The sequence below is a fragment of the Hippopotamus amphibius genome, chromosome 9 (assembly GCF_030028045.1).
Source record: "Hippopotamus amphibius kiboko isolate mHipAmp2 chromosome 9, mHipAmp2.hap2, whole genome shotgun sequence".
Lineage (NCBI taxonomy): Eukaryota > Metazoa > Chordata > Mammalia > Artiodactyla > Hippopotamidae > Hippopotamus > Hippopotamus amphibius.
The window spans coordinates 36256245-36280854 of NC_080194.1; the positions used below are offsets into that span (position 1 = coordinate 36256245).

Below are 24610 nucleotides of genomic sequence, written 5' to 3' on the forward strand. Positions count from 1 at the left end.
TTTTCTCTCCTGTTGTCTTTCTTCCTCTCATTGTATGTGTGTATTTTTAAATTGATGTTTTGATTCCTTTCTCTTTTTCTTTTATGTAACTTCTGTAAGTATTTTCTTTGTGGTAACTAAGGAGCTTACATAAAATATCTTATAGTTATAATGGTCTATTTTAAGCTGTTATCAACTTTACTACAAAAAATGACCTCAAATCCAGTCTCAAATTTTTTTTAGGTATTTAAATCTTTCATTGTATGTCCTTTGTCAATAATATATGTAACTTGAACATATATTGCCAAATTTTTGGAAAATAAATAATACATTTGTAAATAATACAAAAGTCAAGAAAGAAATCATGATAAAAATTAAATGTGTTCAGTTAGATGACTAAAGTATAACACATTAAATCTTATTGGACACCACTAAAGCAACAACTGTAAGGAAATTTATAACCATCAATGGCATATTGCAAAGAAAGACTGAAAGCTATTATCAAAATGTCTTTCTCAAGTCTTCTTAAGAATTTAAATAAAGATATTTAAGCCCAAAGAAATAAAGAAGAAAATAATAAAGATGAATATAAATTTATGAAGTAGAAAATTAATATACAATACAGAGCACAAATCAAAATTTCATCCTTTGAAAATGCTAATAAAATTGATAAACCACTAGCAAGATTTGTTAATAATATATATAGAAAATACAATATTGGGATAAAAAGAGAATATTACAAATCTTACAAAAAATAAAAATAAAATATAATTTTGAAATATACAGGATTTGGACAACTAATTTGAAGAATATATTAACAAAAATGACAAAGAAATAAATTGAGAAACCAGATATTTCTTTATTCATTAATGAAAATGAATCTTACAGTGAAAAACTTTTCCACAAAAATGGAAAGCTTGATGGCTTCACCATTGAAGTCTTACCAATATTACAGGTATAAATATCACTGATCCTGTAAAAGTTCTTTTGAGAAAAGACAACAAAGAAACGCTTTCCAAATCATTTTTATATTTTGATATCCCCACCTGAAAATTTCATTTCAAGAATGGAAAATGAGAGGCCAAATCCTCTCATGAACATAGGTGCAAGTATCCTAAACCAAATATTAGCAAATCACATCCAATGATAATAAAAGGATTAAAATAAGGCAAATAAGGTTGGGTTTATTCCAGGAATTCTAGATTGATTTAATATTCATAAATTAATCAAAGTGGTACTTGCATGTCTGAATTAGGGTGTACACGGATGTGATAAACATTTGATCATATGGTAACAAGAAAAACTCGATGAAATGAAAATCATACTTACATATTCAATGAACCAGGAGTAGAGGATTCAAGAAAGCCTTGATGAACTGACATCCGTATAGGTGAGCAGGCTGCACACCTAAGGACAGGTGCATAGTCTCATCTGCCTCACTTTGAAGGGATGAGAAGCCATCAGCCAGTTCTTGGATAACTGTGTAAATTGTCTGGACAGATATAAATTCAGAAGAAATCCAAATGCAAAACCAAAACATTTCACCTCAAAATTCCCTTCCCTTATGGTCCAAGGGTTTTACCTAGAAAGCAGCAGCAGTGGAGGAGCTGATAATAAAAGAGAAATCATATAGTTCCACACATCCTCACAGCAAATAGATGTGTGGGCTTCGCCTTTATTGCATTCATAGGTGCAACAAAAATATCTAAAATTGCTGCTCAAGCCTTAGTTTCAGAAATATAAAGCCTCTAGAAGATGACATGAGAGACTATCTTTATGACCTTAGATTAGGCAAAGATTTCTTGAACTTGTCAGTAAAACATTAAGCATTAAAGAAAATAGTAACAAATTAGACCATTAAAATTAAAAACTTTTGTTCATCAAAAGATACAACTAAGAGAGTGACAAGGCATACTTCAAAAATGAGGGTATAACTTTTATGTAGAAATCTGACAAAAGGACTTGTAGACAGAGTATAAGAACAAATCAAAACAAATGTTGGAGAGGGTGTGGAGAAAAGGGAACTCTCCTGCACTGTTGGTGGGAATGTAAGTTGGTACAGCCACTGTGGAAAACAATTTGGAGGTTCCTTAAAAAACTACAAATAGAACTACCATATGATCCAGTAATCCCACTCCTGGGCATATACCCAAAGAAAACCATAATCCCAAAAGAAACATGTACCATCATGTTTATTGCAGCACTATTTACAATAGCCAGGACATGGAAGCAACCGAAATGCCCATCAACAAATGAATGGATACAGAAGATGTGGCATATATATACAATGGAATATTACTCAGCTATAAAAAGGGATGAGATGGAGCTATATGTAATGAGGTGGATAGACCTAGAGTCTGTCATACAGAGTGAAGTAAGTCAGAAAGAGAAAGACAAATATTGTATGCTAACTCACATATACGGAATCTAAAAATGGTACTGATGAACTCAGTGACAAGAACAAGGACGCAGGTGCAGAGAATGGACTGGAGAACTCGAGGTTTGGGAGGGGGCGGGGTGTGAAGGGGAAACTGAGACGAAGCGAGAGAGTAGCACAGACATATATATACTACCAACTGTAAAATAGAAAGCCAGTGGGAAGTTGTTGTATAACAAAGGGAGTTCAACTCGAGGATGGACGATGCCTTAGAGGACTGGGACGGGGAGGGTGGGGGGGACTCGAGGGAGGGTGGGGGGGGAGTCAAGGAAGGGAGGGAATATGGGGATATGTATATAAAAACAGATGATTGAACTTGGTGTACCCCCCCAAAAATAAAAAAAAAATTAAAAAAAAAAGAACAAATCAATATGAAAAGTAAAATCTGAGAATAAAATTAGTAAACGGCCTGACAATACATTATACAAAAGAGGACATACGAATAGCTGATAACTATATATATTTTAAAATGCTCAACATAAGAGGCCCAGGAAGATGCAAGTGAACACTGCCTATTTTTTTTTAACAGATGTGGATACATAACTTTGTCTACCAAAGTGCTGAGTTACTGAGACTTCTTTAAGCCAGCTGCTTCCATAGATTGTCTTTATATCCCCGACTCTTGTGGCTGGACTGGCCCTTGTGGTTCTTATTGCAAGATGCCCTCAGCAATAACCATCAGGAAACTTTGCAAGAGAAAAGGCTTGTTACTTACAAGTCCTGGAAATTATATAGCACACCTGGGGCCATACCGGGTCATAGGAGAGAGTGAGAGAGACAGAGAGAGATCCTGGGGTTCTACTTTTATTGGGGTAGAGAATGGGGGCCTAGGGTTTCATGGACTCACTCTTTCTTGGTGACTTCAAAGCATAAGAGCAGGAATTTAAAGCAAGTAAAGAGGAAATACAAGTGGTCCAATGGTCAGTTATCTAAGGAGCTTAGAGGTGGGGGTCAGCCTGGTTCTTCATCTAGTTGTGTGGCTGGCAATGTTTATTCAAGATATCTGAAGTGGATGCCTTAGCCAATAAAGCTTAAATCTGACACAAACAAACAAAACCAACTGTCAGCACTTACACTACAAACCTAGAATAAGGCATGATACGAGTGGTGGCATTAACACCTTCGTGAGAAATATTACAAAGAAGTATGGCATGTATATTCCATGCCTGCATCAGCCTAAGTGTCTTAATCTGTAATTTTATGGCCTAGAAATACCAACTAGCTTGCTGAAAGTTCCACTATGCCTCAGCCCCCTCCCCACCACCACTCCCCAATAGTTCTTCCTACTACTCAAAGGCTTGTCTGCAAAGGTTCAAAGACAAACCTTTACAAACAAACCTTTGAGTAGTAGGAAAAACTTACGGGAACTTTCAAAGGCTAAGCCTTCAGAGTTCCTTCTTTGTTATCTGGATCGAGTCTCCTGGTGGCAAACCTGCAATTATTTTAGTTTGTCTTAGATTAGGTGAGAATGAAACTTTTCTAGACTTTAGCATCACTACTTCCAAAGACAATGATAAACCTGTGTAAGAGAGGCCAAGACTTCCATAGAAGGTAAACTGGCCTGTGAACACCACCATCAACTGCATTTCCAATTGAGTTTATGATGCCTTCTGAGATGTTAATTTACAAGATGATTTTTTTAATGTATAATTTAACAGAAGAAAAAGAAAACACCCTCTAATCAGCCTCCCTAAATAATGAATAGAGAAGAAAAAGTGAAACTATATTCTCCAGGTATCCTCATCCTGAAATATACGCACTTAATTTTCATGCAAATGCTATAATCTGTGACTCTAGAAAATTATAAAGTTGGCATCAACATTCAGGCATTTTATATTTAAGATAGGTCTTCGCATAAAATAAGACTAATGGACAACATAAACACCCATCACATATGTTCCTGAAATTATTGTTTTGTAGTTACTGGATGTACATTGTATTCATTTCAAAACGACTGCTGTATTCTAGCCATCAATTTTCTCATGGTCCCTTTCACCTCTTTGTTCCTCAGACTGTAAATCAGGGGGTTCAACATGGGGACCACCACTGTGTAGAAGACAGACACCACTTTAATATGGTCAGGTGAGTGGCTGGACTTCGGTATGACGTAAACAAATGTGACTGTTCCATAAAACAAGGTAACTGCAGTGAGGTGGGAAGTGCAAGTAGAGAAGGCCTTGTGCCTTCCCTCTACAGAGCGCATCTTCAGGATCGAGTAGAGGATGTACAGATATGAAACTATTATGGTAAACAGTGTGATTACAATGATTGACCCAGCTGAGATGGCAGGAGATATTTCAGCAGCATAAACATGGGTACAAGAAAGCTTCACTAGTGGTGGCAGGTCACAGAAGAAATGGTTGATTTTATTTGGTCCACAGAAAGTCAGACTCAATAAACATCCAGTACATGATGTCGCATTCACACATCCTCCCAGATAGGAAGCAACCAGTAAGATGAAGCAGACCCTCGGAGACATGTGTGTAGAGTAGAGAAGTGGGAAGCAGATGGCCACACAGCGATCATAGGCCATAGCAGCCAACAGGAAGCACTCAGCTGTTCCAAAGATAACATCAGAGCCAAGCTGGGCTATGCAGCCAGCAACAGGGACAGTAGTTCTTTCTTTTAGGAAACTCACAATCATAATAGGTGTGACTGATGAGGAGTACCCAATGTCCACAAAGGCCAAATGGCTGAGGAAAAGGTACATCGGGGTGTGAAGATGGGGGCTTCTTCGGATTAACATGATTATGCTGATATTGCCCAATATGGTAGCAACATAGATTCCTAGAAAAACCACAAAGAAGATGGAACAAAGTGTAGGATGCTCTGTTAACCCCAAAATAATGAATTCTGTCACCATTGTGTGGTTTCCAACCTCCATCTTATTTGGAATAGTGCCTATTGAAATAAAAACCAGTGGAGATTAAAATAAATTGAAGGATCTCATAATTAATATATTTACCAGCCAACCTATCAGAAAATCAAAACATCGACCTCACTTTTGTCTAGTGCTTACACTTTACAAAATGTTTCCAAACATATTTATATTATGCTTAATTTGAGAATATTAATGTCCGTTATCTTAAGGCCAAAGATACTCACAAAGGGACCAGTGACTTAGATCAGAACACATCACTCACGTTTGTAACATTTGATCAGTTCAGGTTATTGAATGAACACTTACAGCAATGATGTTTTGGGAATTTGATGAGAACCAGAGGTCAAAATGATTAACCTTATGCAAGTGTTTAACAGTATCCAATTTGCTTCTGTTTCTTGGTCAGATTGGTCACTCCCCAGCCCCCTTACAGTTAGGTGAGACTGTGAACAATACATGCCAATGGGTTATGAGAGGAAATACCTTGTTTCTCTTCTGGATCGAATTAAATTACCAGGAAGAGAACTCTCTTTTCCTCTTCCACAGTGATGTATTAGGCATAATACGATAATGAGATATTGATGTCTCCCATTAGCCTGGGATTTGAGGGAATGTGGAGAATAGAGAATATATTAGAAATATACTGGAATTGAGAGAGAAAGCTATGTTCTGTTAGACCATACTGAGTTTCCGAGGTTAACTTGTTAGAAGAGCATAACATCACCTAACCTGATTAATATAATTACAGATTGGCTGTTAATGGAAACCGTGTGTAGAGTTTAATCCTGAGAGCAACATGAGAAATAAATCTGCTTTGTATTATTAACTGTACTTTAGGTCCTGAATAAACATAACGAAAGAATACATTTCATAGTCATACATGAATAAGGTAAATATATATTAGAATATATTGACAAAATGCCTACATGTGTATATTATGCCTGCCATGTGATATCAAGAGTAATATACAAGTGTAAAAAATATCAAGAAGTCCTTTCACGTAACCAAAAATTAGAGAGTATGTTTAATCATAAGAATGCAAAAATTAAAATTAAATCAGACTGTCATTTTCAGCAACACTGTGTACATGAAATATCTGAAAATGTTTTCAACAAAATACTTGGATAAACTGTTAAACATTTTAAAAATGTTCAGAATACAAAAGTGAGCTTTCATGTGATAAAGGAAATCTCCACCAACCAAAAATGATGTAAGAGTTGATAATCAGCAAAATAAGCTGAAGCAGAAATGCAACTCTCTAGAGACATTTGCCAGTCTCCATGACTAAGGACCTGGTGCTTTAAAAGCCATGTAGGCTATTTGGAAATAAGGGTTTGGTGGGACTGTGCAGGTTGAAGAGTTTAAACGGAGACTTTCAGGCCCTTCCCCACGTTTCTGCTCATAATTCAAGAATCCTTTCCTTCAGCCTCAGTGTAATGACAGTCTTTAAAATATCCTCTTACTAGCCAAGGGAGATGAGAAGGAGAATTTTGTCTCTGCTTAGTTCCTTGGAGAAATAAAACAACAACAATCCCCTATCCTAAGAATTAATTGTAATTAGTTTATCCTGATACAGGTTTGGGATTTGACTTTACATTCTTTGTTTAGTGTAAAACCCCAAGATGAATTATCATAAATTATCATGCATAGGTAGTAATGTACAACAGATTACTATAATTCATTAAAGATGTTATATATCAAAGGTATATCTGTGATAGGTTAAAGATGAATGCAAATTTTTTCTATTACTACCATTGAGGAAGGAGTTTAATTCCCTACCACTTAAATTTAGTCAGGATTTAGTACCTTGTGTGACAAGCTGAAGTGATGTTCTGGGACTTCTGAAGCTAGGTCATAAGAAGCCTTGCAGCTTCCTTTTAGGATTCTTGGAATGTTCATCCTTGGAACCATCCCTCTGGGAACCCAGCTGCCATGTTGTGAGAAGCCTAAGTCACCTACCTGGAGTGACAATGTGTAGTTGCTCCAGTTGACAGCTACAGCTGTGCTCCCAGCAGAGAGCTAACATCAACAACTAGCCAATCCAGTTTAGGCATGTGAATGAAGACCCCATCTAGGAACTGGATCCTGTAGCCTCAGCTGTCTGAAGTAATGCCACATGGATTGTAGCCAAACCACTTAAATGAACTCTTCCCAATTCTTGATTCATAAAATTGTGAGAAAAAATAAAATGGTTCTTGTAAACCATCTTTTGGTGTAGTTTATCAGCAATAGATAACCAAACATTGCCTAAAAGAGCAAAATGCCAATACCATCTGGAGAGATATATCTTCATCCAAGTCTCAAATGATCCCACACTGAAAATGCTTCACCAGAGATAAATGAATAGCTCAAAATTACCCCACACAAGAAGAGATGAACCCCCATGAATGAGTTAACGTAAATAAGAAATAAATAACAATACCTTAAGATTTCATATAATAGAATTATGTAAAACAGAATACAAATAAATTGTTTAAAATGTTTAAAGAAATATAATATTAAAAATCAGAGAAAGATTCAAGATACTATATGAATAAGCAAATTTTATAAAAGAATAAAAAAGAACTACTAGAAATGAAAAATATTGTCATTTAATTAAAACAATAAATACTTTAAATAGAAGATTAGACACAGCTTAAAGGAAGTATAACCTGGAGATAGATGTTAAGGTGTTGATGAGAAACCAGAGAGACCAAAGATAAAATTGAATAAATAAAAGAGAAATTACTTTAGAAGTTAAAATGAGAGGGCTCATTTTTACATTCAATGGGAGTTCCAAATGAAAAACTTAGAAAGAATAAGAGAGAGGTAGTTTTTTAAATAATGACTGAAAATCATTTTTGAGAATGATGAAAAATATGAATTCTCATTTTTAGCAATCACAACTACTGACAAGTAGAATAAATAAAAATACATAGTAAAACTGACAAATAACAGAGAAAAATATTTAAATTAGCCAATGATAATAGGTAATAACCTATAAAGTCATGAACATTAAGACTAACAGCAGACTCTTGTCAGTAACAATAGAAACCAGAAGACATTGAAGTAATAGCTTGAGAGAAAATAGTGACCAGCGAGATAAGCTAAAGCAGAATTACATTTGTCTGGGGACATTTTTCAATCTATAATAACTAGATGTAGCATGAAGAGGATAAATAGAAAGAAAAAAATTGCAATATTTATCACACACAGAACATCAGTAAAAGAATATTCAAATCAGTGAAGAGAAAAGGAAAATGAACCAGAAGGAAGGTCTTAATACACAAGAAGGAACATTGTGTAAATACATTGGCAAATATGTGAATAAGTGTAAATAAACATTGAGTGTATATAATAATGATAATGATTAATTGGGAGGTAAAAATAATAATAAAACTAGACTTCTGGATTGCAGGACAGTATATAGAAGTTTAGATATTATCACACCTTCCTAACAAGAATATAAAGCTGGCTAAACTAAAAAACCAACTCTTTTTAATCCATAAGAGAAGTGACATCCAGGGCAAAGCCACTGCCCTCCAAATTGGAGAGACTGTCAGGGAGCTACAGAGGATCACAGCTTAGTGGAACAGAAATTCATGAGCAGAAATCTCCTCAGGAACCAGTACTGGGTTAGGAAACCCTGAAATGTAATTGATGAATTGCTGGATGTTCAATGTGGACAAGCTTGAGAAATAAAAACTCCAAGGTGGCTCAGTCATGTGGGGTACCTCATTTATGAGTTTTACCTCCAGGACCTCTTACCACATCCTCAGAGCAAATATCAGAGAAAAATCCCCTCAGACTTCCAACAGGGGAAGGCAGGAAAGGAACCATTTTCAAATATGCCTGAGAGTTCTGTTCTTTTTAACAGGGTCTATCCTCAGGAGAAACTGTTTGAACAGAGCCTAGCCTGCCTATGGTAAGGAAAATACACAACTCCAGCCTCTTCCACTGGGGGAAAGAAAATACACAACTCCAGCCCCTTCTAGCCATTCTGTCCAATCTAAGGAGAAAAAAACTGAGAAGCATTGGTGAAATTCAGTCCAGGGGCACAGGCTCACCAAAAACTGAGACCCAATCTTAGCACTATGGAACACTTCCTCACCCCCCACACCTTACCACGACTTTACTGAAGGCTTATTTACTGAAGTTTCTTTTACCCAGTACACCATGTCTGTCATTAAAAAAAATTTCAAAGCATGCTAAAAGGCAAAAATAAAATTTGAAGAGACTAATCAAGCCATTAAGCCCAGAGTCAGATATGGCAGGAATGTTGGCATTAGCAGACCAGAAATTTAATTGTCAAACTAGGGACATCATCACAGATCCCATAGACATCAAAAGGATAATAAAGAAATACTATGAATAATTTTATGCCCATAAATTCAATAACCCAAATGAAATGAACAAATCCCTTGAAAACAATCTGCTAAAACTTGCACAAGAAAAAACAGATGATCTGAATAGGCTTATATCTGTTAAAGATATGGAATCAATAATTAATAACCTTCCAAAACAGCACCATGTCCAGATTGGTTCACTGGTCAATTCCATAAAACACTTAAGGAAAAAATCATACCAATTCTCTATAATCTCTTCCATAAGATAAAATCAGAGAGAATACTTCCTAATTAATTCTGTGAGGCAAACATTACCCTAATACCAAAATTAGACAAATGCAGTACAAGGAAAGAAAACTGTAGAACAGTATTTCTCAAGAATAAAGATGCAAAAGTCCTCAACAAAACATTAATAAATTGAATCCCACAACATATAAGACACAAACCTACATATTCCAGAAGTGTTTGAGCAAATATGACATGGGGGGAAAAAAACCAAAACTCTTGTAATACATAGATGATACCATTGTCTGGTCTATATAGAAAATTTAAAAGGGTGTATAAATTAATTACCATGATTAAAGAGTTTGGCAATGTTTTTGGATATAAGATCAACATTCAAAAATAAATGACAAAATTCCACTTCCACAAAGATGGAGAAAAAGTATATTTCCCTATTCCTACTATTAAGCATAATTTAAAACCCTGGATATCATATATAAAACAAGCATAAGGAGATTCTGAAAGGTGGAGAATGGAATGCACACTGGCTAGGAACCCTGGGACAAAAGGAATGACACAGAAGTGAGTTGCCAGACTTTTCTTTTTGTCTCTTATATCCAAGACTTGGGGCTGGCAAAGGCAGCAACTTAAAAACACCAACAAGTGGAGGTCAAAAAATAGCCCCAACAAAGTTTAGTTCTTTCCAGCCAGAGGACTAGAGAGGAGGCAGTCTAGCAAGACTGAAAACTTTTGGACAGTAACCATTCTACTCTAGCTAAATCTCTCTCTGTCTCTCTCTGTCTCTCTGTCTCTCTCTGTCTCTCTGTCTCTCTCTCTCTCTCTCTCTCTCTCACACACATACACACACACACACACACACACACACACACACACACACAAATCGAGTCCCACTGCCTCCAGAAAAGGGTGAGTGGGGAGTCTAGACTTCCATACTCACCAGGATATGATGTATCTCAACTCTCTGCTAGGATGGTATCAGAAAAGACTGAGTGGGAAGCTGAAACTTTTCTCTGTGCCAGTCCCCTGCAGGTCACACTGTCAGTGTGGGGAACCTAAACTTCTACCCCAATATGACAATAATAAGGTAGCACCCTCACTCTCCACCTTTCCCCAACAGATCAGTGTTGGAGGAGGCCAGTTACACAGAAGCTTTAAGGGGAAAAGAAAGATGAAGAGTTAAGGAATATCCAGAGTCTCATAGTGTAACACCCGAAAGTCAAGGACTCAATTGAAAACCACTCATTATAACAAAAACCAGAAAAATATCAACTTGGAAGAGAAAAAACAATCAATAGTCACTAGTACCAAGGTGACAAAGATGTTGGAATTATCTGACAAGGATTTTAAAGTAGTCACCATAGAAATGCTTCAACAAGCAATCAAAAAATGTAATTGAAATATTTTTTAAACTAGAAAGTCTCAGCAAAGAAATAGAAGATATAAAGAAGAAGCAAATGGAGATCTTGAAACTTAAAAATATACCCCAAATAGAAAACTCAACAAATGAGTTCAGCAGCAGAATGGGGGAATCTAGGAAAGAATCATTAACATTGTGGCTAGAAGAAAAGAAAAAACCCATTCTAACAGGGAGAGAAAATAGACTAAAAAAAATGAAGAGAGATTCAGGGAACTGTGGAAAATAACAAAAGATCTAACATTTGTATCATCAGAGTCTTAGAAATAGTGGAGAAAAAAGGTGGTGTGGAAAAAATATTTGAAGGAATAATGGCTGAAACTTTTTCAAAGTTGGCAAAAGACTTAAATCTATGTATTCCAGAGTGTTTGAACAAATAGCAAAAAGGATAAACCCAAAGAGGATAAACAGCAAAAAGGATAAACAGCAAAGAGGATAACCCATCTACATCAAGATACATCATAATCAAATTTCTGAAAACTAAGGACAAAGAAAAAATTTCGAAAGTAGTATGAGAGAAATGGCACCTTACCTATAGCAGAAAACCAAGTCAAATGATAGCCAATTTCTTATCAGAAACCACAGACATTATGAACTTCCTAGGTGGCACAGTGGTTAAGAATCCACCTGCCAATGTAGGGGATATGGGTTCAATCCTTGCTCCAGGAAGATAACACATGGCACAGAGCAACTAAGCCCATGAGCCACAGCTGTTGAGCCAATGTGCCACAACTACTGAAGCCTGCATGCCTAGAGCCCATGCTCCACAACAAGAGAAGCCACCACAATGAGAAGCCTGCCCACCACGCGGAAGTAGCCCCTACTCACTGCAACTAGAGAAAGCCCAAGCACAGCAACGAAGACCCAACGCAGTAGAACAAAATAAACTCATACCATAAATTCAAGTTGGATTAAACATCAAGCATAAAAAAAAAAAAAAGAAAGAAAAGAAACCATAGAGGTCAGAAGGAAAATTTTTATGTGGTAATGAAAGAAACTGTCAACCATGAATTCTATACCCAGAAAAACAGTACCTTTCAGGAATGAAGAGAAAATTGAGACATTCTCAGATGAGGGGAAACTAAGAGAACTGATTACCAACAGACATACCCTAAATGAACGGCTAGAGGAGGTTCTTTAAACATAAAATGACTAATAAAAGAATATTGAAACATCAGGAAGCAAGACAGTAAAACAGAAGTAAAAATATAGATAAACATAACATATTTTCCTTTCCCTAAGTTTTCAAATTATGCTTGATGATCATAGCAAAAATTATACGACTGTCTGATGTGGTCCTTAACATATGAAGAGGAATACTTAAAGCAATAAACAGGGGAGAGTAAAGAGAGAAAGAGACATAAAAGGAGAAAACGCTTCTACTCTTCACACCCATTCATATGATTATGCTATAGATTTTGTCATTACCAATAATTTTACCAATTTCAAACATCCCACTCTCTCAGTATCAACTCTAGGTCCATTGTTCAAAATTTCTTTTATCCCACTGGAAGCACCAATCATTGATGCAATTATATATTCAAAGTCCAGACTCTGGCCTCTGTTATATTTCCACATCCCTTTTTACCTAGTTAGGATTCCAGAAATCATCATTATAATCATTCCTGTGGTTACATCTCAATTTCCTTACTGCTCTTCTCTTTTATTCTCATAAAAGTGGTTGAAGGCACTTTTCAGCTTACTCTACACCTATACTCTAATATTAAACTGGTTCTTGAGAAAAGCACACAAATAAATTGACTGGTATCACTTTAAGTTGTGACCACAATCTTCAAGTTTGCCTACATAGATGTCCAATATTTTGGATGTACTATGTTTTCCTAATAAATTATTTTTTTATCCTTCCATTCCAACCTCATGTCTCATGAAGAGTGAGTAAACAGTGGCCTACAGAGATTAGAAAAGTATGTCATTGTCATACATGTTATTGTTAACTAAGCAGGAAACTAAAACCTAAATTCAGTTCCCTAATTGATGACTACAGCTGAAGAGCACATAGCTTCCATGCAACTATCCAAAGAAGAAAATCAAATATCAGAATGTATACTGGATTTATTATATCTGGGAAAATATCTAAAAGGCACAAATTTTTTTTTTCATTTAAAAATATTTTTGAGTGCTTTCTATTTATCAGGCACTCTCTAGGTATTTGTGAGTTTCTGCTGAAAGAGACAAGAACGTTGCCCTCTTACATTGTACCTTCTATTGTGGAGGACAGACAAGGCAAAAAGAAAGGAAAAAATAAAGTAAATAAGCAAGAAATTTTAGACAATGATAAGTGCTATGCCAAGAATTAAAGTGACTTGATAGTGAATTTGTGGCTAATTTTAAATTGGCCAGGAGCAACTTCTCCATAGAGGGGGCATTTAAAATAAAGCATAGGGACTTCCTAGGTGGCGCAGTGGTTAAGAATCTGCCTGCCAATGCAGGGGACACAGGTTTGATCCCTGCTCCGGGAAGATCCCACATGCCACGGAGCAGCTAAGCCCGTACGCCACAGCTACTGAGCCTGTGCTCTAGAGACTGCGAACCACAACTATTGAGCCCGTGTCCTGCAACTACTGAAGCCTCTGCACCTAGAGCCCAAGCTCCTCAACAAGAGAAGCCACCATGATGAGAAGCCTGCACACCACAATGAAGAGTAGCCCCCACTTACCACAACCAGAGAAAGCCCATATGCAGCAACGAATACCCAAAGCAGCCAATAATTAATTAATTAACTAAAAATAAAATAAAGCATAAACGACACAAAACAAAGCAACCACGTGAAGATGAAATTTAAACATTATTCTAAGTGCAATGAAAAAATTTTAAATAGAATGTCATACTCTAATTTATGTAATAATAACTCCAGCAAATCTATGACTAAATCATAGAGGAGTGAGAGAATTACCAGAAAGCCCTACTAGAATGTTGTAGTAGTCCAGGTACAATATGGTGCTGGCTTGGGCGCCAATAATAAGGAATGAGCACAGTGGACAGATTAGGGAAATATTTGACGTGTTAAAGGGGAATTTGTAGTTGAGTCAAGAGAAATGTGAAGACAATGCCAATACAAGATTTTTTAAAAAGAGAAGCTCAGCTAAACTGCAACTACCTATAGTTTTGAGGTCATTTGATCATCCCAGTAAGAGAGAAGTCAGACCACTGAAAAAGCAAGTATACAAAACAATGAAAAGAATCAGCAAGCAAATAGTACTTCAGAAGTACTACTATCAAATATCAAAATCTGATACTTGAGGGAGAAGAAATGTCATTGATTTTGAAAGGAACAGAGTTGACCATGTGTAGACTCCTAAATTGCCAATTGGAACATTTGCTACTTTTTAAAAGACCTCAACATTGAAATTTTTTCACTAAATATGCAGGTAAATAACTGTCAGTACCTTATTTTTACCCAATTTTTAGTCAACTATCAAAACCTTATACTCTATCAAGTGATGATTAATATCAGTACATTTAATCAATTGTTCATATAAATTAACTACATAATAATAATGTATTCAATAAGAATGCTAAATCTCTGGCTTCTTTAATTAGTCCCAGGATTGTGTTAGAGGTTCAAAAGACACAAATCTAGAATAAATGTTATATTTTTGTAAGAAAATATACACATGAAAGACTCAGATGAATTCAGAATGTGATATGAATGACAGTATGATATGGAAAGCATGATATACAGTGCTGCAATGAAAACAAAAGATTTCAGAGCCAAAACTCTAGGGATAAAATCCAGGTCTGCCACTTACTAACTAGGTGATCTTGGAAAAGTTACAAAACTCTTCTGAGATGCAATTTCCTTATTTTAAAAATTGAGATAATAATAATATTTATCTCAGAAGGTCACTGTGTTAAATGGTATATGTTCATACACCTAGCAATGGATGGCAATGAATGAATAATCCATAAATGAGGACCACTTCAAATAAACAAATACAAGCTTCCACTACAAGTGCGAAGGACATTTATAAATCAGTAACAACGTATGAACATTACCTGCTTAATGTTACGATGGGGACAAACTCTAGGAATCACCTCTCTATAGCAGGGCTTATTTTTTTTTTTTTTTTTCAATTTGTTCAGTTCTTTTTTTATTCAGTACCAAGCAAATTTTCCACACAGCTTACACTAATTTATTTATTTATTTTTTTTTCCCTCTATATTTTTTTTTTTTTAATTTTGGGGGGGTACACCAGGTTCAATCATCCGTTTTTATACACATAAAAGGGGAAGGGGAAACTGAGACGAAGCGAGAGAGTAACACAGACATATATATACTACCAACTGTAAAATAGTCAGTGGGAAGTTGTTGTATAACAAAGGGAGTCCAACTCGAGGATGGAAGCAGGGCTTATTTTTGCAGGATATAGGACCGCTTGGAATACAAGAAAGACCATAAGTACCCCAGCATCTGACATGCACAGGTTTGTTAATATTGAAAATCCAATGGGAGAAAATCTAATGAGATTGAGAAAATTAGGTGCATTTACGTGATTATGCTTGCTGAGATATTTATTAAGGTCTCAAGGGCTTCATTTATTTTCTTCATTATTTTCATACAGTTATTATAACTACAAAGACCTAATTAGGTTTGAAACTTGATTTGAACCAACATAATTAATGTGGGCTATGCTGTGATCATCTGTGACATTTCTGAGAAGCAACCATGACACGGTACCTGGAACTATTTTCTTGTGTACAGTCATGTGGTTCCTGTTTAGCTACACATGTGGAAAGTACAAGAAGAGCCTGATGCTTTTCTCTGTGTCAGAGTGACCCGCGATTTAATTCAGCGTTGGCATTTCCCCCTTCTCATAGTGTTTTCCTCAAATCCTGGACTCTTGAGATAGATATCCAGTTATCAAAGATATTTCTTCTTTATAACAAAAAAGAAGCAGACTCGTAGATAAAGAGAACAAATTAGTGGTTAGTGGAGAGACAGAAGGGGGAGTGCCGGGATAGGGATAGAGAAGTAAAAGGTACGAACTATTAGGTATAAAATAAGCTACAAGGATATATTGTACAATGTGGGGAGTATAGCCAATATTTTATAATAAGTATAAATGGAGTATAACCTTTAAAAATTGTGAATTACTATACTGTACACCTGTAACATATAATATTGTACAGGAAAACTATACTCTTGTTTTTAAATAAAGATACTTCTTCCTTTCTCTGCCCCATGATTATTTCTATCCCAACCTTCCATTTCTGATAAATCAAGAATCTATTCCCTGTTCCTGATTTCCATGTGATTTTTCTTAAGTGATGTTATTGTTTGTAGTGCTCTGAAATTGCTTTTCTTTACTAAAAAATATTTTTAGACAATTTCATGTGAGTATGTATTAATTGCCTTCATTCTTTGTAATGATTCACAGTACTCCAGAGTATTTGATGAAAATTTATTTAACTATACCCCTGTTAGTGTTTCACTGTGCTTGTATACCAGTAGTTCTCTTAGATGTACTCTAAGAAGTAGAATTACTGGCCCAAAAGGTTTGCACAGTTTAAGTTCCGATAGATACTGTGAAATTATGCTTAAAGAAAACTACATTAATTTTAAGTGGTTTTATATTAATAATCTATTAGATCAAACTAACTTTTTAGTTGTTTATTTGACTTACCACATTGTGAGAGTCTTGCATTATGATTATAGATTTTTCAGTTTCTCATATTCCTATCAGATTTTGCTTTAAATATTTAGACACTGTATTACCGGGTATATAAATGTTTAACATTGCTATGACTTCCATGTAAATTATACCTTTTATTTTTATAAACCCTTTAAAAAAATCTGTGTTAAAAAAAAAAAAACTGTGTTGATTTACTCTCCACCTGTAGTATCTGAGGGTACACATTCCCTCACTCTGTAGTTAACCACTGATATTTTCCAACTTGTTCATTTGCAGTGAATAATGTGATCTAGTGTGAATTATCAAGTTTTTGATTTACTATGTTCTCTTTGTTGTTTTGTTGTTGTTTTCCCATCATTATTTACTTAAGATTAAATCAGTTTCCTTTGTACTATTTTTTAATCTAATAATATAGTATTTATGCACCCTATTTCTCTTCTTTCACAACTCTTAAAGTTTCAACAGTTTATTTATATTTTATACCAATGTCTGGAATTAATTTGTTTCTCTAAATTGTTTATTTTTTCCTTTGCTCATTCCAGCTTCTTGTGTTTTATGTGTCTCCTTAGTTTCTCTCTCTCTCTTCATCCAGAAAAATATGTCATGTGAGTAGCAATAATTTCTGAGTCCTTTCACAATATGAAAATGTCTTTAGATGCCCTCTTGCTTGAATCATATAGTTTTAAAGTATAGAATTCTGTATACAAGAATTCCCTACCTCACAACATAGAGTTGCTTCCGTATCTTAGTGCCTCCTATCTTTCTGATGAAAAATCTGATGTCAATATTTTGTCCTTCTGTAGTAGTTATTGCTACCTATAAAAACTTTTGAGTGTTTTCTATATTTCATCACGCAATTTTTAAGATAGAGCTTTCTTGCCATTCTTCATACTTGGTACTGAAGGAAATCTTGCTCTCTGCAGACTCTTGTCTATTCAGCACTAAAATGTTTTCTTCAATTATGTCATTAGGTATTACTTCTCTTCTCCCACTCCATTCTCACTCTCTCTTCTGTGACTCCCTCTAGGTATGTGTTGGAACTTCTTGATCTATCTTCCACAGCTCTAACTTTTCTTTTATTCTTCACCTCTTTGACCATTCATGCTACATCTTGGGCATATGCTTCAGCTTTGTTTTCCATCTCACTAATAGAGTCCTCCCTATGTCCATTTTGATGTTCAATCCATCTGTTGAGCTTTCTTTTTATTTCAACAGTAAACTTTTTTAAAATTTATTTATTCATTTATTTATTGGTTGTGATGGGTCTTCACTGCTGCACACCAGCTTTCTCTAGTTGTGGCAAGTAGGGGCTACTCTTCCTTGTGGTGCACGGGCTCCTCATTGTGGTGGCTTCTCTTGTTGTGGAGCACAGGGTGCTAGGCACTCGGACTTCAGTAGTTGTGGCTCGAGGGCTTTAGAGCGCAGACTCAGTAGTTGTGGCACATGGGCTTAGTTGCTCCACGGCATGTGGGATCTTCCCGGATGAGGGATCGAACCCGTGTCCCCTGAATTGGCAGGCAGATTCTTAACCACTGTGCCACCAGGGAGGTCCTCAACAATAAACTTTTATTTTCTAGCATCTCAAGTTGATTTTTATGCATGCAATATATTCTTATTTTCCTCTGAGTATATTAATTATGGTTATTCTTAAGTCTTTATTCTAATTACTTTATTAACTCATTTCCTTAGACGTTGGATCTTTTGATGATTACATTTAGTGTTGTCTTTCATGGTATTGGGTTTGTTTTTTTTTTCTCAATGATTAGCTCTTTCTTGTTGTTTGGTCAACTTTGTACTTCTGATTATCCATTAGCCTTTATGTGAATGCCATAAACATTTAGCAAAGCCACCTCCGTGCCTCTGAGACAAGATGTACTAACAGATAGGAAGTCCTAGGGGCTGGACTTCTAGACTTGTTCATTTCTTATTCTTTCAGGATGCTGCCAGCCACCTGGAATGCTGCCTTTGTTTCTTCGACTCAAATAATCCTTTGCATCTCCCTTCCAGGGGAAAACACTGAAACAGATTCCTTCTTGAAGTAAGTTAGAGTGGAACAGATTAAAATGCCTAATTTTTTTATTGGAATCCCTCAAAAAATGACCCAGTTTATTGTCCAGGAGATTTCTTCTCACCTTTGCTAGTGCCTCCAAAGTTCTATTACTCTAGAACTTTTTCAGCAGTTTTCTCCTAACAGGCATCTTTCCTTTAATTGGATTTCATCTGGTTTTTATCTTTCTAGGAATACTAATAATTTGGGCCCCTTAAATATCCTTCACTTTCTGGTTTTCCAGAACTGCTATTAGTTCATTTATTTAATATACATTTCTTATCATGAATTTGGATCAGGAACAAGAAGTTACAGTATGTTTTCAGACTGTCACTTTAATCCAATCCGTAGGTAGAAGTCACTGACTCTGTCTTTATAGATGCTTTGTTTATTCCCTGTTGGATGGGAGAAAACACACTTGACACTGAAGGCAAGTGAAAGGTGGAGATTGTGAGGTGAATTGTAAAATAAATGAGGGCAAACAGAGAATACCATGAAAGCAGTTGAAAACAATGAGAATATTGTTTTAAAACATCCAATATAAAAAGGAGATGATTTGGAAATGAGAAGGGTAACAGAGGGAAACTGTAAAAAGGAGGAAGTACTTCTCCTTTCCTCACGTTATGAGTCTTAGAATATGAATGGGAGGATTCCAGGGAAGAGAAGAGGTTTAGTTATGCCCAGGAATTTCAGGGATATTGGGGAAAGGAAGAGTGGGAAGAGTGTTCCCAGAAGTAACAGACACAGGGAATGGATAGCAAACAAACTTGGGCAAAAGTAAGCAAGTCAAGGATAAGAGAAGAAAAGGGGAAATGGCATATGGATTTGCCTGAGACAAGGCTTTGCAAAGGCAAAAAAATTTTATACACTGGGATGAAGAAGGTAGAGGAAAGGAAGTTGAACATGGGTTGTGTTCACAAGTGGAAGAGATATAACTAGTTCCAAAATTTGAGATGAAAACTTTATGTGTTATGCTTCAAACTCTGAAGGCTTTCTCCTAGATACTAGTGTTTATGAACACCAAACTTTGGTGGTACAGTAGAGGAAGAGGATCAAGGAAGATGTGGGTTAGTGAGAAAGCCAGAGAAAGAGTAGTTCAGAATAATAAAAAATCTCTCACAAATATAAAATGAGAAAGGAGGTTGTATTTTTTCCATAGAAGTCTGATTGAGGAAAGAAATTGTGTAAATGCATCTTTCTTTTGTGTGAATTTGGAGACTAGTGATTAATGAAAGCCAAAAAAGAAAGAGAAAGAAAGAGAAATAAAGAAAGGAGGGAGAGGGAGGGAGAGAAAGAGGAAGGAAGGGAGGGAGGGAGGAAGGAAAGAAGGAAGGGAGGAAGGGAGAAAGGAAAATAGAAAGAAAGAAGAGCAAATCCTCCTGATCTGCTAGAGAAAAACAGAAAAGGCACACAGGAAAACTTAAAAGGACTTAGTTGACATAATAGTGTGATAGAAAGAATATGAGAATCAGGAATTTAAAAAAAACATGAATTGAAATCAGCCCTCTGGCCTTTCCTAGTTGTGTAGCCTTGGGAAAGTCCATGGAAGTCTATTTGAGTCATATAATCCACATTTGAAAATATGGATAAAAACAGATTGGGATTTTCTTGAATATCTAGTGGAATGGTATTCTATAGGGATTGTTTAGATTGTGATATGTTACATTACTTCACAATAATGCTGGAAATATTAGTTGATCATCTTTGGAGGATGCTGGAAAATGAACTCATTCTTCAAAATGATTCATAAAGGAAAAGCATTTGTCTTAACTTTCCTATATCAAATATACTGTGAGGTACTTAAATAATTGATGAAAGGAGAATCTTTATAAAATAGGTCTAGTTGATAAACACAGAAGGAATGATAAAATTAGAATATCATCATTTTATAACCACTAATGAAACAATGGATCTGGGCAATGATTTTCAAGGGCTGTTTAAAATCATTAAATGAAAAAAATATGAGGAACTTCATATTGAATTAATCTGAACCTACTTACTAATTTTAAACTCTTAGAAAGGACAATCAGATATTATGTGCCTCATGATATGATGCAATAGGAAGTATACAACCCTACTGGAAAATTTCTTGCCAAAAATATAACCTCAGTCTGATTAAGACTCTATCTAGATGTACCTATCAGTTCACAGGTCACACAGAGGTCATAGGAACACATTAAAGGCAATAGCTATGCAATCAGCAAAACACATAATGTAGAAAATTCTAGAAGACTAAACAGATTTCTTCAACAAAAATAATTGCACAAACAAGAGAGAAGGAAGCTATAGCTTAAAAATGAGAAACAATAACTAAATTAAATGGTAGACTTTCTTTATATTTTAACTCAATGCAATTGTAAAAAAAATGTAAGACAATTGGGAAAACTCAAACACCAAATATTCGATATTAAAGAATTATCATTTTTTGGTTTACTAATGCTATTGTGGTTATGTTTTTAATGAGTTCTTATATGTAAGAGATGTATACTGAATTGTTTATAGATGAAATAAAATAATAACTGGGATTTGTTTCAAAATAAGATTGTAGAAAATGCTAAAGACACAACCAAAATACTACTAGATCTCATCAATGAATTAGGTAAAGTTGCAGGATATGAAATTAATATAAAGAAATCTGTTGCATTTCTATATGCTAACAATGAACTATTAGAGATATTAAGAGAACATTCCCATTACCATTGCATCAAAAAGAATAAAATAACTAGGAATAAATCTAACTAAGGAGTTAAAAGACCTGTACTCTTAAAACTATAATACACTGACAAAGAAGCTGAAGACCACATAGATGGAAGATGGATTGTTCATGGATTGGAAGAATTACTATTGTTAAAATGATCATACTACCCAAGGCAACATACAAATTGAATGCAATCCCTATAAAAATGCCAGTGGCACTTTTCATAGAACTATTTAGAAAAAATAATTCTAAAATTTGTATGGAAACACAAAAATCCCAAATAGCCAAAACAATGTTGAGAAAGAACAACAAAGCTGGAGGTATCAATGCTCCTTGATTTCAAACTGTACTGAAAAGCTACAGTCATCAAAACAGTATGATACTGGCACCAAAACAGACACACATAGATCAATGGAACAGAATAGAGAGCCCAGAAATAAACCCATTCACTATGGTCAATTAATCTACAATGAAGGAGGCAAGACTGTACAACAGGAAGAGACAGTCTCTTCAATAAATGATTCTGGAAAAACTGGACAGCTGTGTACAAAAGAATGGAATTCGAATATTTTCTCACACTATATACAAAAATAAACTCAAATGGACTAAAGACCTAAATGTAAGACTGAAAACCATAAAACTACTAGAAGAAAACATAGGTAAAACACTCTTTGACATATATTGTAGCAATATTTTTTGGATCTGTCTCCTAAGGCAAAGGAAACAAAAGCAAAAATAAACAAAGGGGACCTAAGTAAACTGAAAAGCTTTTACACACAAAAGGAAACCATCGACAAAATGAAAAGACAACCTACTGGATGGGAGAAAATATGTGCAAATGATATGACCAATGAGGGGTTAATATCTTAAATATGTAAACAGTTAATACAACTCAACATCAAAAAAACAAGCAACCTGACTAAAAATGGGCAGAAGACCTGAATAGACAATTTTCCAAAGAATATCTAGAGGTTGCCTATAGACACATGAAAAAATGCTCAAAATTGCTACTCATCAGAGAAATGCAAGTCAAAACCATGAGATATCACCTCACATCTGTCAGAATGGATATAGTCAAAAAGACTACAAATGACAAATGTTGGCAAGGATGTGGAGAAGAGGAAACCTCTGCACACTGTTGGTGGGAATGTAAATTGGTGCAGCCACAATGGAAAACAGTTTGGAGGTTTCTTTAAAAACTGAAAATAAAACTACCCTGTGATCCAGCAATTCCACTCCTGGGTATATATCCCAAGAACACAAAAACACTAATTCAAAAAGATACACAAACCCCAATGTTCACAGCAGCATTATTTACAATAGCCAAGATATGAAAACTAAGTGTCCATCAGTAGATGAATGGACAAAGAAGATGTGGTATATATATACAATGGAATACTACTCAGACATAAAAAGAATGAAATTTTGCCATTTGCAACATCATGAATGGACTTGGAGAGTACTATTTTTAGTGAAATAAGTCAGAGAAAGACAAATAGTGTGTGTTATCACCTGTATGTGGAACCTGAAAATAAGACAAATGAATTAATATAACAAAACAGAAACAGACTCACAGATATGGAGAATAAACTAGTGGTTACGAGTGGGGAGAGTGAAAAGAGTACGGGCAGGATAAGAGGGGATTAAAGGATACAAACTACTATGTATAAAATAAGCTAGAAGATATATTGTACAGCATGAGGAATATAGCCAATATTTTATAATAACTGTAAATGGAGTATAATCTATAATAACTTTGAATAGCTACATTGTATGTCTGAAACTAATATAATATTGTAAGTTAACTATACTTCAAAAATATATATAAGATTATAGAGTTGTGAGAAAGTTGTAAAAGAAATAAAATGGGCCAAATGTGGATTGTTGTTGAAGCAGAGTGACAGGTACATAGAGGTTCATTATACTATTCTCTCTACTTTTATAGAGATTTTAAGTTTTCTATCAAAAAAAGGTAAAAGGATCACCAACCAAGTAGAAATATTAGCAAAGGATACAAAACAGCAACACATGGAAAAATAAATACTAATTACTGTTAAATACATTTGAAACATTTGATGTCACTGATAATTAGGCAAACTAAAAATTAACAACTGTGGCTTATAGTGCTGGTTATATTTTGTACATGTAATGAGAAATTTGATACAGCAGCTTCACAATGTATTAGGTACCTAGGTTTCTATCTTTCCACTCAGCCATTCTTACCTCGTGCTTCTTGCTTTGGGGACACAGAACGGTTGCTCCAGCTTTAACCATTTTGTCCATTTTTCAGGAAGGAGGAAGGGGAAAGGGCCAGAGCCAAAAGGTTTATGTCAGCTGAGTCCATCTAACCTTTTTATAGAGTATTCCATGAACCCTAAATCAACAACCAGAACTGAGTAACAAGGCCTCTTCATGTGCAAGGGAAGCTGGAAAATGTGTTTTGTTTTGGTTTTAAATTGGGCACTTTGAAGCACCCAACAAAATCAGGGTTCTGTTTCCAAGAAAAAAAAGGGAGAATATACATTGGATAGACAACTAGAAAACTTTGCCTTATAATCTCGAAGTAGTCATTACTATTGTTACTTTATACTTGGTTAGATTTACATATATTTTACCATTTTTTCCTTTGTTCATCATTGCCTCTTAAATCCCTCTCCTTCCTTCTGGACTTCATTTCTTTCTTCTGATGTACTATCTTCATTTAGTAACTCTCTTAGCAACAGTTTGCTGATATTAAATCCTTTCAAGTGTTTTTTCCCTGAAAATATCTTTATTTCATTCTTATTCTTAAATGATCCTTTAGTTGGGCATACAATTCTAAGCTGATAGTTATTTTTGTTCAGCACTTCGAAGACATTATTTTCTTACTAAGTATTTGTGGATAAATCCTCAGTTGGTGTTTGAGTGTCCTTCTTTTCATAAGGCTGAAGTC

General features: G+C 35.2%; 1 protein-coding gene across 1 annotated transcript; it reads right to left on the minus strand.

Annotated features, from left to right (window-relative positions):
- Positions 1-4361: 4361 nt before the first annotated feature.
- On the minus strand, positions 4362-5300 carry LOC130829210 (olfactory receptor 481-like). Its single transcript, XM_057695486.1, has one exon. It carries the CDS (start codon positions 5298-5300, stop codon positions 4362-4364), a length of 939 nt encoding a protein of 312 aa, XP_057551469.1.
- Between the last annotated feature and the right edge of the window lie 19310 nt (positions 5301-24610).